The sequence below is a fragment of the Vanellus vanellus genome (assembly GCF_965231255.1).
Source record: "Vanellus vanellus genome assembly, chromosome: 10".
Classification (NCBI taxonomy): domain Eukaryota; kingdom Metazoa; phylum Chordata; class Aves; order Charadriiformes; family Charadriidae; genus Vanellus; species Vanellus vanellus.
The window spans coordinates 4,092,009-4,111,789 of record NC_138915.1 but is presented as its reverse complement, the minus strand read 5'-3'; the positions used below and the strand labels follow the sequence as shown (position 1 = coordinate 4,111,789).

General features: G+C 42.0%; 1 protein-coding gene across 3 annotated transcripts in view; it reads right to left on the bottom strand.

The window, feature by feature from the left end:
• CAPN6 (calpain 6) overlaps nt 1-19,781 on the bottom strand; it is a 68,731-nt gene that overhangs the window by 3,535 nt on the left and 45,415 nt on the right. For all 3 annotated transcript variants that reach the window (XM_082488393.1, XM_082488395.1, XM_082488394.1), the window contains 7 exons: nt 17,324-17,517; nt 15,565-15,642; nt 14,170-14,365; nt 10,859-10,981; nt 8,956-9,158; nt 8,184-8,305; nt 1,571-1,707 (listed from right to left, as the gene is read on the bottom strand). In XM_082488393.1, coding sequence (XP_082344519.1) covers nt 1,571-1,707; nt 8,184-8,305; nt 8,956-9,158; nt 10,859-10,981; nt 14,170-14,365; nt 15,565-15,642; nt 17,324-17,517 — 1,053 coding nt within the window. The remainder of the gene's footprint in view (nt 1-1,570; nt 1,708-8,183; nt 8,306-8,955; nt 9,159-10,858; nt 10,982-14,169; nt 14,366-15,564; nt 15,643-17,323; nt 17,518-19,781) is intronic.

Below are 19,781 nucleotides of genomic sequence, written 5' to 3'. Positions count from 1 at the left end.
GCAGAAATAAACTCAGCTGAAGCAGTGCTTCTCTCACACTGCACCTTCTCTCACACTGCACCACCTCCCTAGAGGAGGGTCACCCCCATTAACCCCTTGAAAAAGCAGTGAGGAGGGGGTGTACCTCTAAATTTACCTAATTGTCTAGAGAGCATGTGGGAGATTCTGGATTTGCATGCTCATTTACATACACTATGCAAATAAGGAGCTAAATGCAGCTTTTTGCTTTCTAGGTCACAGCCTGCCTAGAAGAGGAATAAAAATTACCTGTTTGAGCTCATCAGCAGTAAAAAACGTGCAATCAGCTTGTCTGTGCCACTGCCTGCTTGTGCTCACCCCTGCAGTGTCTTCAGCGCTTTTCCTCTGACTATGCTCGAGCCATGCCCTTGCTGCTAGAGCAAGGGACAGCCGTGGTTCTGGAGTCCTTGGACCCGTCCCTTGTCACTACTCAGGATGAGGTTGGGTATATAGCAAGCAGCAACTGAAATGGTGTTAATAGTGGGTTTTGCTGCTAGGCTCACATGACAGTCTTCGTTTGGCCTGTGAAGTTCATTAGTATCAAATGTTCAGTTATCCTGGAAAAGTCAAAGTGTTTGAGCTGCATACTGTAGAGAGGTGGGGCGAGATCCCATGTGCAAATTGAATTTTTACTAAGGATTAGGCAATCCTGCATATGCCGAGAACCATCAGCTATTGTATCAGTTCCCTCTGACCTATAACTATAGTCTGTTTGGGGGGATAGTCGGTTTGGGGGATAACACTGCTATCATCCTCCTTCTATTTATAACATTTGTAGAATATACCTATTAGTGCAGAGGAGTATTATGGCACAGGAGTACTATGCACCAGTACTGCATTAGGCAGTGAAAAGTCAGAAATGTATCTCTTCTTGCAAGACAGTGGTATTTCATATATTCATATAGCATAGAATAAAGTTATTTCAATTTCTGGCACTTAAGTGCCACAGTGAATTGACTCACAGATGCATTGGAAGATCTCCCTACACTGATGCAGAAGACATATAGTCCTTAGTATTTGTCTAATACTAAACAACTGCGTGTATCAAACTGAAATGCCACTCCACTCTCCCAAAGTTTTCCTGCACTGCCTCATCTAAATACTAAGCTCCGTTTCTCCAGCTAGTGCTGAGGTAAATAGTGTGGTCTAGTTCCCACAGGACTAGAATTCAAGGTAAAAATCTTCTTAATAGTAGCCTTAGCCTTGGTTTTATTTCAAACACTGACTCTGGACAACACTTGCCTTTTCTTTGTCTCTGTTTCGTCAGGTACCAAATGAGGCAAAAGGTAATTCTGTAAATTCTTTCAAAGCCTTGGAATGAAACATGCCTTCTGATGCCTAAGTGTCATCAGTTGCTGTTTTATGGAAGAGACCTGGACTAGAGAATCAGATGAACAGCTCCAGGCATAGCCCAGTAAGGGAGGCAGAGTTTCTCACACTTCTCTCCTGGGTATCAGTCATATGAAGGAGGAGTTAGCACACGTGAAGCCCAGTGATGCTGTTGTGCTCCCCTACCCACCATTAGCAGCCCACCCTGTGTGGCTTATCTCACCTGGACAATGATAGGACTGTCGATGTTCTTCCTGTAGAAAATCGCTTGTGTGTCAAAGATGGCACTGGTCGTATCGTGTTGCACAGACGAGCGTATGCTTTGGTTCTCACACTTGATAAGCACATAGGGATCTGCTCCTAAAACACAATCAGCAGCAGAGCGCTCACTGAATGGCAGCTGAGACCGGCCCACAAACCCAGCGGAAGCAATCCTCTCCGGTGCCTAGCGGCACCATGGCTACTGAGCACAGGAACGGGGCACCAGAGCACATCACATCCACTGCTAGCCGCCCATCACCAGCAGAGGTGAAATACCTCATTCTTGTAACAACTGGATGCTCAGAGCTGGAAACCAAACACCATTTGCTGTGCAAGCAGCTCACTCCTAGACTGGGATTGTGATCTTTCCACATTCCCTTGCTGTGCATCCTCCTGGCTCATCTAACAGAAAGTCTTCAAAGTGACACTCTAAGCTCCCTGACACTGCTTTAGATGTGTGAGCCAAAATGCAGCTGTGCATATGCCATCTGATGTGTAGTTCTGGGTGCCTGGGCCAAAATGGAAGGTAAAAACCATTCATCATCCGCAATTCCTACAGAAAGTGCACAGAATTCCTTTTAGATCACTGAATCCACATCTCAGTGCCCTCCTTTAGACTGCCTAGCTTGAAAGTGCTGTCTACTGTATTCTGGTATGAGTACTAACGTTAGGAGGTAGTTTTCAAGAAGCAGTTTCTCTTCCAGAAAGTATTCTCAAAATGCAAAAACATCTTGTAGGAGTGCACTGGTTTCAACAAAGTTTTCTGTGGGAAACTGTCGCAGCAAATCCTCCCCAGTTTCTCATTTCATTCCCATGAACCTGAGACAATTTCTTTCGTTCTATCATTAGGATCAATGTGATTTTAAAGTTTATGTTATCACAACATGTTTCGATCTATTATAGGTCCTAGTTAATGTTTAAATTATGCTTAAATCATACATAACCCACTGAGATTATTCAACATTCTAGAAATGCTTTGTTGCTTTTACACTGAACATTCTTACTTTGTTATAAATGTTGATATTTTCTGTCCATTCCAATAGGGAACAAGAACCAATTTGGAAATGCCTGTCTTCATCCTCAAATAGAATGGACCATTCCACTTTCTAATTAACTTTTAATTAAACACAGGCACTACCATTTTTTTTGTATTTCAACACGAGTATTTCTATCCATTCCATATGCTGTTAATGACAGCATATCTGTTTTTCCACACCTTGCTGCTTTTTAGACATGGATTTTAAATAAACCCACTGAATGTGTGTAAGTGTAAGTCAGACTCGTGATCATTTCATACACACATTTTGTCACCATCTACTCGAAAATGCCACCACTGGAATGACAGCCATAAGGCAGCATAATTTTAAGGCAGCTTTTGTTTTTTAACAATTCATACCCGGGATGATTTTCCTCAAACGCATCACTCATTTACAGGAATGGATACCAACATCTCACGCAAACATACCACGTAACAGCTACATCCAAAAGAGAAGGAGCTACTTCCACTTACGAGAAACAGATTTTTCCATATGCTGCACTATGATTACACCTGGCCAGACATGCGACAGGCCTGTTACCCTGACAACATCTCACACTTTCTGTAGCAGGTAGCAGTGTATTGCCTTTTCTGATAGGCAATTACTTTCTGTGTCACTGAATGTGTGGATTTAGCTCGGAGGCATGGGGTGGCACCACGCTGTGTAATCAGCGATGGAAAAGCTCCCCCCCTTTGCAAAGAGATTTGGAAAATTGATCTGAATAGAATGGGGTCTTGCATGAAATGGTGTCAAGTACTTTGGCTGAAGGCAAAGAGCAAAGCAACATCTGATCATTACCAGTAATTAAGAGATAAAGGGCATAAGAAGGGGTGGGGAAAGGACACAGAGCTTAAAGAGGTAACAGGCATGTCTGCGGGGTGAGGGAGCTGTTAATGAAGGGACTTGCTAAGTGAAAGGAAAAGGAAAGTTAACATTTGAAAGAAACAAATTCAAATTCTCAGAAAGAGCTAGAAAAAAAGAGTCCGGTAGATGAGGAACATGAAAGGTACCTGCAGAGCGTGAGCTCATGAAGGTGTTGCTGAGTGGTCAGATATATTAGGAGGACTGGCTCCGATTCCAGAACAAAAGAAAGAAATGGGAGAGCTACACGTGTGCAATGAGACAAGGGACTTTCTTAGCTACAGCTACCCCAGTTCCTTGCAGCTCTGGGCCTGGTTTATTTACAGTACAAAGACAATGCAGAAAGGGCTACCAACGTGGAAAAGCAATATTGTAGTATTCGCGATGAGCTGGAGCTGCTACTTTGGCAACTGCTCGGGCAGTTCAGTTGCTGGGTTCAGTTCTCAGGCACACATATGACTCAAGCTATGCCTTGAACATCATACTGTGTGTAAACAACTGTTCCATCTCAGTCCTGTGGCCATGCTGTTGTATTGTAAAAGCCAGAAACACTTGAACAGTAATGACATTTCTAAGGCTTAAAGAAATCTACGCACAGTAGTCTAAGGCTAACTTTTTTTTTTTTTTTTGAGAATTGGACTGAGGAGCTAACACCCACATCCTTCAGCACTCTACCAAACACAAAAGAAAATGTTCTTGAGAAAAAGTTCTCAGAGACATTGCCACTCTTCTGCAGTTAGACCACTCTTATATGACAGTATATGGAGAGGTATGATGAACTCAGTCACTGGAAAAAGTCATGGGCCAAACAGAGCAGGCACAGTGCTGAGGCACAAGCACTGCCTTGGGAAAGACAACAGGTGTTTTGCCTTTTGCAGTTGAGTCTTTTCTCATGTGATACCTCTTAGCTTCTCCCGCAATACAGAACAAAAAGGAGTCTTTCCACTGGCATCACTAAATCCCTCCCCCACCTCTGCTCCATTTTCTCTTTGTTTCCCTTCTCATGCTTTGATTGGATATTCATCAGCTCCTCTTTGCCTTCTCCTTCTGTTTCTCCCATTGCTCCCAAGGCAACTGTCATTAAAGGTACCAGATACTCTGCTTACCAGGTATGTCATATACCACGGATCACAATACCTAGTTTAGAAAAGAAGTGGTGAAAGGCAATTACACATGCAAATTCAACACGGAATTTCGGTGGGAAGACTTAAAAATGCAAAAGGTGATTTGTTCTCAAAGATAAGCTCTTGGGAATGAGTGTGACAGACAGTAGCAAGAGCAATTTTTAAAACAGACTTGGGAATGAGAGTCAAAAATCTCCAAGCACACAGTGCTTCCTCATCTTGCAAACCTGCCACTGCGCTTGGCTCACAGTTGGATCAACTTCAGAACAAGCTAACTCAAGAGAAGTGGCCTATATTCATTCAGAATTCAGTCTGGGCAGCTAGATTCATCCACAGTTCTTGACAACAGCAAACCATCCATTATTTTTTCCAGACAGGACAATATATCAAAGACAGCAGCAAGGAGGAGCTCTCCAATAAACATTTAAAATAGAGATTAAACAACCTTCCTCTGGCAGGGAGCAGGGTTGTGATGACAACCAGCTCACGAAACGGGCCGGGCGTGCACTTGCTATGCAATCTTCATTCTCTTCCAGTTTTGTTTAAGTAGTTGCTCAGAAATTTGTGCTAAGCACAACTCTCAGATGACAGTGATGGGCTTATATGAAGAACAGTGCATTCAAGTCTAAAATCCCTCTATCCAAGTTATATCAAAAAAAGGTATCTCTGTTCAGGCTGCTCTTACTTTCCACAACTGCGTACCCCAGTTCTATTCTCAGAGAATAGAGACATCCTGATGTTTTCAGGCCAGTTGGTCACTGAGAAGCAATGCCGTGGCTCAATTCTCAGAAGCTTCAGAATGAATCATAACCTTCTCCTTTATCATCAAGTTTTGTCTTCTCTCTATGCTAAGGAATGATAGTGACAAACTGGGCAGGCGGCTGGACAAGGGGGAATACAGTTGATGGATCACAGAGACTGAGCATAAGAAAAGAAGCATCTCAAGAGGTGGCTTCCAGTACCTAAAGGGGGCTACAGGAGAGCTGGGGAGGGACTTTTCACAAGGGCATGTAGTGATAGGATGAGGGGGAACAGCTTCAAACTGGAAGAGGGGAGATTTAGATTAGATATTAGGAAGAAAATTTTCACTGTGAGGGTGGTGTGGCACTGGCCCAGGTTGCCCAGAGAAGCTGTGTCTGCCCCATCCCTGGAGGTGTTCAAGGCCAGGTTGGACGGGGCTTGGAGCAACCTGGGCTGGTGGGAGGTGTCCCTGCCCAGGGCAGGGGAGTTGGAATGAGATGATCTTTAAGGTCCCTTCCAACCCAAACCATTCTATGATTCTATTTATCTATGCTTCTATGTGGCGTTCTGCAAGACAATCTACGAATGTACTCTGTGAGCTGGAGATACTTATAGGAAAATAAAAAGGTTTATAAAGAAAGATTCAAACAGGGATTTCACAGAATTCAAGATAATGGGGAAGCTACTGAAGTGAAGTAACTTTGCCCTCCTTCAGTGCCCCCTGAATGGATGAGATTTGGAACTATAGGCTGAAAAGAGACAAAGGCTTTTACTGAAAGCTTTATGGTGATACAAAATGAAAATATTTCAACTTTTTTGGTGAAGTTTTATTCAAAGTCAAACAATAAGATTCATTTAGGTTTTGTATTCAAAACCCCTTATGTTTTTGATGAATTTAAAAATGTCATGTTGTTTCACACAGGGAAATGGAAACACTTCAAAAGAAAATTGACAATGATAGACTGATTTTTTTTCCTGATGGATTAAATACTAATTCACAAATAGTATCACTTGACCCAATTCTGCATTTTTTCAGCAGATAAAAAAATCAAGCAGAAGTTTTGCTAAGGTTTAAACAGAAAATCTGTAAGTCTATTTCCTATAGAAATTTTTCCACAATAGGCTACCTTTTCAGTTCTGTCAGAGTAATCATCATCCCAACACGGGATGCTGAAACCAAAGTAGAAGAAGGTGCTTCAACTTAACCTTACCATGTGTGGTAGTACTGGGTCCTAAAGGTATTTGGGCTGTGCTGTAGTTAGAATTGGGTTTAAGTCCTATTTGGGTATTCCTGAGGGTCTGTGTCACAATGTACCAAATCCCACAATGCTCTCTGAGCTGAAGCCTGGTCTTTGGCATCTGCAGGCAATTGTTTTTAATGATCTTGTCAAGGCTGTAATTGTGCTAAGGATTGTGAAATGCTAGGGGTGGAGAACTGGCTTTTATTGCTTTACTGCAGGCTATGCTAGAGAAAAATGTTTAAGGGATTTTAAAAGCAAAAAAAAACCCAACCCACCCTTAAAAATGAAAATGTCCTTCACAGGGCAAGAACAAGAACACACTGCCTCTTTTCAATGCACTGCTAAGCTATTCGTGTCACATGTAGCCCCTACAGTCTCACCCATCCATCCTGCCTTGCCGAGAAGGTGAAGCCATACCACTTATTTTACTGAGGTGTCTGTTTTTTGAGGCTCCTGTTTTTCAAGAAAAATGAACAGAATCAATTTTCTGTGTCTCTTCTCTCCAACATTGCTGTCCCCTGAAGAGACAACCAGACTTTACAGAAAGTGGCTTTCACAGTGAGAAGTACATTTAGTCACCCCTCAGAGGGTGCCAGGAATAACTATGAAAAAGGGACTGGAATAAAATTGTAGCCAGCTGGTGGGAGAAATTTTACAGCTGCTTTGTGAGACTGAAGATGAACTGTACTACAGGTCTGTCTAATGCCTTCTCTACCAAAAGAAGTTAATGCAACTGAGCTCCACATCTTAAAGTGAAGAGAGCTGAAGAATTATCTGGAGCAAACACAGCACATGTTTCAGGAACCTCTTTAGTTTCCTGTTCCAATTACCCAGTAGTATCCCCCTCCTTTGCTTTCTCCCCACCAACCGCTCAGTGCTGGACGTGTCTACCTTTTTCTGTTGCACTGGTCATGGAAAATGAAGGCTGACAGACAAGAGAGTAAGAGTAGAAAATGAGGAAGAAAATGACAACTGGACAAGTCTCCTAATTAACTGTCAACATCAGATGCCAGAAAGACATTTTAGTGTCCTTCAGGACACTTCCTTTAACGTGTAGATACAGAGTCCTGTACAAGTCATTTAACCTCTCCCTGTCTGAGTTTACCCAGCTGAAAATGGTTGTTTGAAAACCATAATTTCCTCCCTCAAGTGCTATTAAGCTTGTGGTAATGAATAACAAAGTACTCTGAAGGCCGTGAATGACATTGCTGAGGTAAGTGTAACACACTACATAAGTCTGTGCGATTCAGCTGTCTCCCTGGATCCTTTCCATTTAGAAAACACATAACCCTGAAAGATGAATTTCTTACTAATCCCCACAAAAGCTTCTCACGAGGGTCTAGCTACTACTGCCCATCTGGACCAGCATAGATGACACATAACTCCTGCTGTTTTGCATCATCTTGTTCATCTGATCTCTCATTTTGAGCAGATTTTACAACATGCCGAAAAAAAATCCCATAAATTTTCAGTTTGTTTGGATAATTTCTGACTGCTTACATATCAACTCAGATCATCTTCAGAGGACTGAAGAAGCCCCTCCCACTTTTCCAGGCTCGCTTTACACTTACCGCCTGATCTGTCTTGCCTCTGTAAACCCTCTGCAGAGTGAATTTTGATTTGGGTGACTCTGCGTGGATAGCCGCAAAGAAGACTCCAACATGTCATTTTAGGCTTATCTGCCTTCAGCTCCCTGAAAAATCATGGGAAAAGCAATTGAAGCAATGAATATCAAGCAAACAATGAATGGCTGTGGAAATTTGGCATTTTCAGAACATGAGATTTGTAGTCTTTCCTCATCTACCATTTTGGAAATTTGTGGTACAGAAATGAAAGACTTAAGAAATGAAGAGCAAAGCAAAGCAAAGTAAACTAAATTTGGGGCACCTTTCACATGGCAGCAAAAATGGTGGAAAAAACAACCTTAATTCATGCAAAATAGTATCAAAGCAAGACAAAAATTCACCAGGCCTGATTTCACGAAACACTAGTTTTGCCCTCACAGACAACCACTGGTTTCAAAGGAGATGGTCAAAGAAAAACAGTATCAACTGTAACTGCAATCGCCAGTGCTCAGTGTTCTGACCTAGAACTGGAGGCAACTACAAAAGCCAAACTAAATTGTCCACTAGGTTCCTAAGTAAAACTGTCCTGATCATGCAAAAATCCCAGTGAGCCATCTGGAGATTCTTGGAGGTGACCCTGACCACCTCGAGGACCTGGTTCTGGAGTGATATGAGCTAGTTAGTCAGGAATATTTGAGGGTAACCAGGCAACCATTTCCAAGGAGGTGCTGCCAACGTGAGCGAGGGAAGATCTCATGTAGCTGTGAGTGCAACCTACCTGAGTTTAGATGGCACATCTGTGAAGAGTCTCAGGATAAACTTTGTAATGATGCCAGGATGATACGTAGTTGGGATAAGGATGTAACGGCCTTGCTTAAGGATCCTCTTCAAGAACACAGTGCGTGTGTTGATATACAGAGATGTGGCCACTCTCTCCTGCACAGTCAGCTTGTGTAGTCGGTATCTTCTGTTATCCTCCACCTACAGCCACAGAGCAGTACAGGGGTTAATGCAAGGGGGGGGTATCAGAGCTAACAGGCAGGATTTTCCCTGCACGTCACACAGCCTTTCATGGGTAGAAAAGACAGTGTGCAATAAAGGCAAATGATTTGGCAAATAGTTTGTCACCCACTGAAGCTGTGGCAACCCAGTGCTCCAAGCGCTAGCCCACACAGGCATCCAAGCAGTGCTATTCTGCACTTCACTGCATTGGTATATACATGTATACCCTGAAGTGGAGGTGAAAGGCCGGGACTGGCAAAGACGTGCATCCACTAAAAGAGACATAACGCTACTGTAGACTTTTGAATACTTTCAGAGATGCATGCAGACTCCAAGGACTCCACCCGCTGAGCTATGCTGCCATCTTAGATGAGGCTGAGATTCATCTGCCTCCTTTCTCAAGCATGTAGAGGGAGCATTCCAGTCTTAAACAGCAGGCTCTCAGTCCAGATGCACACAGCTGTATTTTCATTGCCCTCTCCTGAACACAAAAGCCACAGAATAACCATTTATGTTTTGTTCTAAGCCTTGAAGCTGTGCTTAAATATTAGCATCCCCTTCAGGGAACTGATATTTGCCACAGCACAGTTAAAATATAAACCTATTTCTTAAGCAGTCCTGGAGGTAAAGACAGCCCTACATTCTTTTCTCTTTTGTCTTCAGATAATTTAGGCTATGGTTTTCCAAAGGTCTTTAGTCATGATAACGAGCCTGGTGGGTTAGAACACTTCTGAAATAAAAAAAGATTATTGATCAGAAATAAAGATAGAGGACTGACACTTTTCTGAAGGTGTGATTTTCTTTTCCAAGCCTTTCCAAATTAGATATAGAGGCACGAACACGGCAAGGTAAATTATGTTACTTCCTGTAATGATTCTTTTCAATATATGTGGTTAACAGGTGACTGTCAAATGAATAGCTGTGATGGAGACGTCAGCAGCTCTAACTGACTGTTAAAAGTCGACTATTTTTTAGGGTATATACTAGGGGTATTTCAGGATACAGGACCACAGACTCAGTGTAGTCCCACTAGCTATGGCAACAGATGATAAGATAATCCTGATCCTCAGTGAAAAAAGCAGATGCATAGCTGTTTCTCTTGCTTTCCTCCTTCTTTCAGTTTGTATGTTTTCATTTTATTCAATTTGCCCTGGCAGTGCAATTAAATTACTGTTTGGGATCCCTTTGGTTCCTTTTCACATATGCTCATTTCCTACTCACTACTCCAGTTTTTGAAAACACTCTTGACTCTTTTCTAAGTGGCAAAAGAAAAACTGCAGACTTTTCAAACTCATTCACTTGGCTGTGTTTGCTGAAGAAATGGAGGCAGGAGCCTCCAGTGAGAAGGAGAAAAAACCCTTCCATGTTTCAAGCGTGAATATTTTTTTGTCTTTCTCTTCAAAGCTTGGGGTAGGAAAAGCATTTAAAATTCTTTTGCAATAGGGAAAAATTACTTACGTTCCTTTAGTTCAAATAGAGATTGAATTGAACTAAATTCAGTTTAGTTCAAATACTCTGTCTAATGTCAGCTCTGCTGACTGACTGCAGTACACATGCAAAGCTCATGTTGAGAGGAGAGCCAGACTCCACCATGATAATCATGCCTCTATCTGCCAAAGATGTCATTGACAGGATGAGGCAGAACAAAGTCAGAACCGGGAGTGCAGATGGCTGCCCACCTTCAATATTTCAAAGCCAATTGGGATGCTGTCTCCTTTCCCTTCTTTCTTGTATTTGCGGCGATCTTCCTGTTGTAATGAGACCAACACTTTGTCCTCTGTCTTCTTAACATCAAAGATGTACTAATACAAGAGAGAAGAGGGTAAGCTGTTGTTAGAAATGCCTTAGGATGCTGAGGATAAAGCCATCACCAAGGAAATACACGCACACAAAGGAGGCAAATGAAAACATATTTGGGGGTGGGAGGAGAGTTCTCCATATAACAGACATTCCCAGCAGTTCACAGCTGAAAATTAATGCTAATAATAAGGATCTTTAAGCCAAAAGTATTGGAGACACTGAAACAGGTAATTCACATAAAAGACAGTGTGAGACAGTACTACAAAATAACTGTTGAGGCAGCAGCAGAGAACATCTCCTCTGAAAGCAAAAGTCAGAAGATTAAGTTTTCTTTAGATATATATAAACCAGGAGTGAGATAAAAAAAATTAAGCCAACAGACTCCAGATGGGGTCTTTGATAAATTTTTATTCTTCTTTTAACTTGAATATCTAAACAGGGCCTGTAAATTTCAAACATCTTTATATAGGACCTAAAATAAAGGAATCTTCCAAATCTTGGTTAAAAAAACCCAACACCCACAACTTTGTTCCACACCTACAATTTCTATTTGATATAAGAATGACAGGAATGCTAATTTTGGACTTTCTCGTTTTTCCTGAAAGTCTTAGGAATACCCAGTAAAAAGGGCTAAGAAGAACTCCTGCGTCTTTAACATGTAAATCTTTTATCCAAACTTTTTAAAGTAAACTTGAATCAATTTGGGTTTAAGACCAATGAAAATAAATTATTTCAAGTTTAGGCAGCGGCTCCCAGCTCAATAAATCAGACTTGAATTGCTTACATTATTAAGTATCACTACCAGACCAGTTCATGAGTAGGTATGTACTCTTTCAGTAGACAAAAAAGGTCAGATAGGTGTTTCTTTATACAACAAAGAATTAAACACTCAAATCCTTTCATTATTAGAGACTTCTTTAAATTTTCTTTCTTGCTTGCATACAGAGGGCAAATCTGAGTTGTCAACCAGTGGAGGGGAAGAGGACACTATTTATGCCAAGTTTGGACAGATGCTGTATTCTTCCATGCTTAAAGACCTTTCAGTGGGAAGCAAATAAATACAAGCATAAAACTGCAGTGGTGCACAGCTGGGTACTATGTGCACCGCACGTTCTGATTTAAGCTGAAATTCTCTGACAGCATGGAGAGAAATATCATCAGTCGTTCAATTCCTCCCTCCCTGCTCCTCCAAGAGCTGCTGAAAAGCAAATCCTCATTGAGCTTTGCTCTGAGGTAGATACTGACATTGCCTCGGTTACTGTAATGACTTCACATCTCTCTGTGGTTAGAGTTCTGCGGAATAAGGCACCATCCCATTTCTCCTCCCTGACCCTCGCTGTCTCAGGCGGTGTTACACCCACATGGAAGAAACACCAACCTCTAGCAGAGTTGGCTGAAGCACAGCAGCATTGGAAAGAAAATCAATACCTTCTCAAGCCTCTGGGCTTCATTAGTTGTTCATGGTATTTACAGTCTAGATTGACCTCCTACAGAACTGCTGCTTGCTAGTCTGGGCTGGCTGGTTTTTGGTACAAATTCAATGCTTCTTTGTGCTCTTATTTGTGTGCTATATCAACATTGTGGCAGAGAAAACACAGGATCCTGAAGACAGACCTAGGGGTTGTAAAGCACCTCTGCAGGGAGAATCTAAAAAGCAAGATATAAAAATGCAGCAACACCTAGTAAGGCACATTTTAATTCTTGTCCCTGTTGAACCATATTCAGTGTTACCTTGTCAGATAGCCTAGAGTGTTCCAGGGCAAATGGAGGTATGGAAGGGGAACAGTGAGAGTGTAAGAGAGCTCCCTTGGTCTGATGAGAGTTATGCAACTGTGACGATCTTTGATCTGATGACATTTCACCTGTCCTAATGGGTAACAATCTGGAAACCAGCAGGTGGCTGCAGGAATACATTTATACTTGGCTTAAATTCCCATATTTCAAAGAGACTGGAAGTGCCACAATCCCTTTCTGTACAGATAATTTCACGGGAGGCCTCAGCGTCAGGCATTTCACTCAGGGAGAACAGACAGAGATTATCTCTAGACTATGGTAGCATGTGCCACAGTAATTTATAATGGCCCTAAGCTAACATAAATGTGTTCCAGTGCTGCTATTAAGAGCCTTTTAATCAACTAGCCTGGAGATAACGCTGGAATAAAAAGAACTTCCATTGCATCAGGCATTGCACTCAACCGTAACGTGTATATTTTGTTCTCTGTTACAGCTAAACACTTACAAATGAGACCCAGACAAGCACTTGGAATACGTCCAGAATCACACAGGGGAATATCTGAATAAAATCACCTTCTGGAAATAAGGCACTGAGAGAAGACAGAGCAGTGAAGAACTGCTTCTCCATCTACACCTACATGACAGGATGAGCTGGGAGCTTGAGCTTCACTTCTCCAATATCCTGCTATGAAAATGGAGGGCTGTGGACAGAAACCTCCCATACAAGTGCAGAGAAGCAGACACAGAACATCTTTAATTAAGCTAAAGTACCTGGTGAATTACAAAAGAACAGAAATTCAATTTTCAAAGTAATAACTAAAGCAGTAAGTGCCCAGATCTCATTGACAGTAATGGAAGGTTTATGCGTAAATTTGTATGCACGGGGATGAAAATGTACAACGCTGAGAAGGGCAGGAAGGTGAGAAATGGAGTAAGAATGGATGAACAGAAAAAGTGAATAGCTTGCAAGTTACCAGGTAGGATGAGACAAGGAAAATTCTGTAATGCTGACGAGACGGGGACCTTGCAGAAGAGACTAGGTACTTTCAGAATCTTAGATGAATGCAAAGGGATACTGACTAAATACAGTGGACCAAATCCTCAAGCTGTTTAAGTGTGTTACGTGAATGGAGTTCTGTCATTAGAAAATTAGACTTGCTGCCCTTCTACAACTGGGAAACTGAAAGAAGTCCAGGCAGGACTTCACTAATCCTGGTGTGTCTGACTCATCAGCCCCAAACATGATCAGTCCCAAACAAATATCTAAACTCTTCTGAGAGATTTCAGAGAAATCACTGACACATGCAGTGAACCAGCATACTCCCAGAGGACAGAGACACTGGCAATGAGATTTCTGTCAAGTAGTTACTGCCAACTCCCAAATAGGGTGGATACTTCAGAAGCCCTACCCAAAGTGGATACAATTTAATATCTCACAAAATACAGGGATTCCCACCTGGGGATTTTGCAGGAAGGTTTCTTTGTTATCAAAGCATCCACCGGAACGATTTAGCAGAGGCTCTGAATTCTTTGCCCAAGCCCCATGCATCATTTTCTTCTCCCAGGTCTTGTGGATACTGAAGTAGGAGGTATTCACAATCCGGCAGATGTCCACATCAGTGAAATTCTTACACCAGTCCTCAAACGTCATCCTATTCCATGGGACACCAGGAAAGTCATGGTTTATTTAAAAATAAACAGTAATACTCATGCAAAGAGCCAAAATAACCCACGAACTCTTCCAGTAATTTAAGCAGAGGCATTGCTCAGCTGTCCAGAGGACAAACTGATTCACTGGAAAGCTCTCCATGTGGAAATACTTGTGAAGCCACAATCACACTATCTTAAAACTTAATTTAGAGAAATACCAGCTCAGTGTGTTTCGTGAGCCCTGGATTTGTTCAGTTGTGCACCTAAGCATAAAGGGTAGGTTGTATCTACCAGGCTGGATTTGATAACATGTATTTTGCAAAGGCAAAAGAGATTACTTGCAACCAAAGCACTATCCAGTCCTCATTATGACGGTCCTTATTGTTACATCTGTCCCCAAGCCTGACTCAGACCTCTCTACTCTGGACATAGCTTTTATTTAGCATCATCTCAATGCTATAACCTGCACCTGCAGTTGAAAATATTCATACCCTCTAACACCTGGGAGTCTCTGAACTACCATCACGTCCTGGCTTATTAATGGCCTAGAACCAAACCCTACAGCTGGCTTCCAGTTGCTGGTTCTGACAAAGCCAAGCAAACAGAAGACTCTTCATACTGAGCCCTACCAGCACACTTGATGCAATATTGATCTACTGAAGAAGGTGCTGGACTGCCTTGGTGTATCTAAGCTTTAAGCAGAATCAAAATTATTAGAGTTCTACAGATTCTGTAGAGAATGAACACTTCTTTGTGCCCATGCTGGAAAACACAACAAATGTCAAAATTCATTGGCTGCAATTGTATTTACAGATACCTCAGCCATGGTTGACCCAGAAATCCTACAGACAGGCACAGCAGTCAGTAAACGGGATTGACAGTGTGTTCAATATTTGGCATTCTGTCATGTAAATCAGTACATGTGTTGTCTTGGATTCTGAGTGAACGTCCTAAATATAGGTAATAGATTTTGAGGGTGTTTGAAATTTATATTTACCAAGAGCTACTAATTTTGTTCTACTAATCTTTAATCCATTTTTTTCTGTTCTTTTTTTGTTTCTGTCTGAAACAGACCTTGTGCCAGGACCGGATAATCTTATGCATTTGGGGAAGATGTTTTCGAAGCTGTTAAATGTCAGAATTAATGACACTTACATGATGTAGCCAGTATCTCCAAACCCTTCACATGACTCCCACTCACCAGAACTCTCCATCGTTCTCAAGAGTGAGTCCCAAGCTCTTACGTTCTGAATTGCTGACTTTCTTCCACTCCTCAGAGCTAAAAGGAAAAAAAAAAAAAAGAGGAAAAAAAGAACAACAAGGATGATTAATAAATACTTGCTATAAAGGCTATAAAGGTAACATCGGAGTACTGAAAGGACAGATGATAGTCAGGAAGAAAGTGTGGGGCTTACAGGAGCAGTTTTAAAACCTTAATTGATTTGAAAGCTACTAAAAAAGAAAGAGATGAGTGGGAAATCGGCACAACTAGAGCAGAACCTTATTGATTTCCTTTGTCACACACTCCCTTAGGACACTTAAACAGCTGGTTTAGAAGGTCAGATGAGATTGTTTCCATTCCCTGAAGGGTGTTCAAAAGAAACCTGTTTTTCCTCCTCAGGAGCTTATTGAATACTTCACTTAGATCAGAGGATTCTCTCTGTCTTTCAATCTGAGAATTGATTGACAGGCCCGAGGTCTGAGATTTCCCCAGAGAGCCTTTGAGAAGAAACTGTTCCAGCATGAGCCTGGTGTCCAGTTTCCAGACTAACACTACACTGCATAGACACTTCATTGCCTGCATTAGCACATAACTTATGTGCTCCGCATTGTCCCCTTGGAGGCACCTGGCTCTTTCCACTGACTGCAGGGAGCACAGGATCCTAAATGCAAGCAGTCCAGTGCTTAAATCAGAGAACGTGATAGAAGACAGAATGATTCCATTCCCTAATGTGTAATATTAGACAGAGACACAATTCCTCACTCCCCTTCCAAAAGTACTTAGAGGTTAAAGTTGAAGGTGGTTGGCAGGAGGGAAGGAAGGTTGCTTTCCATAACAGACATTTTCTTAACCTATTTGGAAATTCTCAATTTAATTCTGTTAGGCCAAAAACCATGGCCCAACCTCAGTCCTCAGTGCTTCCACTGGAACGAGTGGCGGCTGCGCCAAGACAAGGTCCAGTGGGGAACCACAAGGGCTTAAGTTAAACAAGACACAGTAGCTCTTCTGCGCATTCACGTTTCACCTGAGCCAAACTCTTTGAAAGTAATAGATTTTTGCTTGCTGAAGTATGTAAGAAAAGAACTTAACATGCTGTTGTTAAGAATACGACATTATTAAATGCTAACAGTGGCTGGCAAACACAGTGTTGAACTGTAACATCCTCGTTAAATGTATTTCATGTGTAAATTGCCAGTGATGGAATACATCCCCTCCAGCAATCAGTTCTGTCTCTGTAGGGGTGCCTGCTAAGCTCATGGCCCACATTAAAATACATTAGCAAATAATTCAAGAAATCACAAATGTAGCCATTTTAGAGCATTCTTCACCAGTCCCTTAAACTATCTGAGAATATAAGACTTCTACCATCCCCAGCAGCTAGCAATTACAGATGAGAAACTGAGTCACAGACAAACTCAGTGGTGAAACTGGGAAAAAACCTCATGGTCTTGACTCATCACCTAAATTGTACGCTATTTTTCTACTCATGCTCCAAGTGCGCCAGAACAATGATGTATAAAGTAAACTAAGGCCCAGGAAGCCATAACCTCCCGGCTCCTCCAGGATGTGTTCATTTGCTCAGACAATGCTATACTTGGGAAGAGATGGCACAACGGTTCAGCCATCACTGAGTATTGCAGATTGGTGTTGTGCCTCAACAGTGTTTAACAATGCATCTAACGTCCAGCGGCCCTAATCACAGTTTCATTGTTTTTGACACTGGATTTGCAGCACTTACTTGTCACTCCAGGCACCGTTCCACTCTCTTTTTCCCCAGGGATTCCTCAGCCTGATCATGAACAGCTTTTCTGCCTTAAAAGAGAATATGAGCCTTTCTCCAAGACGCACCTTCCGAATTGCAGTCACTGCGTAGGCATGGCCGATGACAAGACCCATCTCTGTCTCCACTTCATTGATACTGCTAGAGGAAGCCTTTAGCACCAAGAACGACAATAGAAAAAAAGAATTCACATCATTGAGGGACCTGACAGCTATGTGTGCAAGGGGAGGATGGGGAAGACTTGTTTTCTTTCACAGAGCTATATGTTCCCTTCCCAAATGATTTGACTGCAGGAAGACAACAGCACCGGGGCTCAAAACTAGTGGCTCACTAGTCTGATCTTCTGCATGTTAGTGCCAGACAAGTCCTAGTAGACAAAATCCCAGAGCATAGGGGAATACTGCCTGCTACAGCCATTCTGTCTTCTACTGGCCTCAGAGAGTTAAAGACTGGGCTGATGGATAACCTTTATCAGCCCTTCCAAAATCTTGTCATCTTTACAAAATGGCTCTTCTGGATATTGATGATTGTGTTCAGACACAGCCTTGTCTGGTGGTGTCCTCAACTGGACACTTTGTAGGGTCTAAGGATTTAGCTGGTGAGTCCAATACCTGTTTCTACGCTGGGGTAAATTTGATACCCAGGAAGAACTACTGGCAGTGGATAAAAATAGAGGGCACAGGCAAGAAAACTTTCTAGTTGTTTGTCAAACCTGTCCTGTACCTCACTTGTGACCCGGCAGGCCTGTCTTACATGGCAACTATCATATCTGCAGGCCTTCTTAGGAACTGGGTTTGCTCCTCATAGGCTTTGCATAAGAAGCCTTGTTTCCATCAGTGATCAGGCAGTAAACTGTCCTGCTGGATCAGACGCTGATCTAAGAATACATAAAAATTGTCAAGCTCTGAAAAAGACCACAATTGCATTTAATGAATCCAGATCAAAATCTCCTAAGTACATCTAAACCCATAAAAGCAGCTGCTGGAGTTGCTTTGAATGACTGGCCCTTTAACAAAGCCAGTACAATGCTGCTTATGAGCAACACATACCAGGCAGAAGAGTAGAAAAAGTAAATCTCTGCCAGTGCTACAACCCTTCTTCTAAGCCAGAAACAATCCAAATGGTCGCGCCTCTGGATTCATCACACCTTCACTGGAGCCAGCACGGGCATGTTTGCACTGAGCCGGATTCAGTCTCTCTCACCTATACTGGGCTATAACCCATTGGGCCTTATGACACTTCCTCCCTTGGACAGCAAGGAAGGAAGATTTCACTCAGTGCAGATCCCTGTGTGTAAACTTGCAATAACCTAATTAAGATCTCAAGCAAGCCTTTGTTCTGCTGAAGAGAGATGGACTTACCAGAGTTAGGAAATGCACACAGTACTTTCTCAGATATTTTTACCCATTTCAAAATTTCTCTGGTCTAAACAAACAGGGTCCTTCTCCTAAGGCAGGTGTTGCCCTGAAACAACAGTCTTCAGTCCCCAAAGATAAGAAATCGGGGGAAAAAAAAAGAAGATAAATTTATATCAAATTGGAACTGACAGATGGTCTGGCAACTGCAAGACTTCCACCAAGACCTCTTTGCCTTTCCCTGACAACAGCTCCTAAAGAATCAGCTCATGTGTTACCCCAAGACTGGCTGACATTTCCAATGGGTTTGGGCTTTCTCCAATGTAACACTTTCGCTTGCATTTTTCACAACTAAAAGCAAACAAGAGTCCTTGACAGCATGGGAGCCTGTAACCTCTCCTGCTGCCTTTGTTATCCCCCAGGCTTTTCTTCCTGCTGGGCTGCCTTTCCCACCTCATTCTGACAACATTTATTTATTTATTTAAATGAGATATTTAAACATCTACTGTCTGTTCCAATTTCTAAATGGTGAAGCTCAGGGCTATTTTGTAATCCAACGAAAATGATGACATATTTGTAAATCAGCAATGAAGCAACTTGAGTATTAAATATTCTATACCTAGCAAGCTTTATTGTGTGTATAATATATCTATCAAAAAGTGATAAATGCAGATGAGTCAAGCCAAACCAATAGGAATAGCCTCTGTGTAATCAATATTTAGAAGCATCTGCATTTAATTTGACAAGCAGAAATATAATGCCAGGAAGAAGTGAAAACATTACAACTGTCTAATTAATTGCTTTTTAAAATACAACTCCCTGTACTTAGCCTATCTCCTCACCAGATCCATGTTAAGAAACTGAACTGTATTAGCATTTTGGAGCAACCTCTCATTCCAGAAACTATGTTTACAACAACAATTCACACCAGGAAGTCTGGTCTGCCAGCCTGGTCTGAGCAAAGCAGATGGAATTCTTTCTAAATAAAAATTCAGACCCTGTGAAAAAGGTAAAACAAAGACCAAAGACCTAGAAGAATTTGTTTCTGAGTGGTTGCCCGA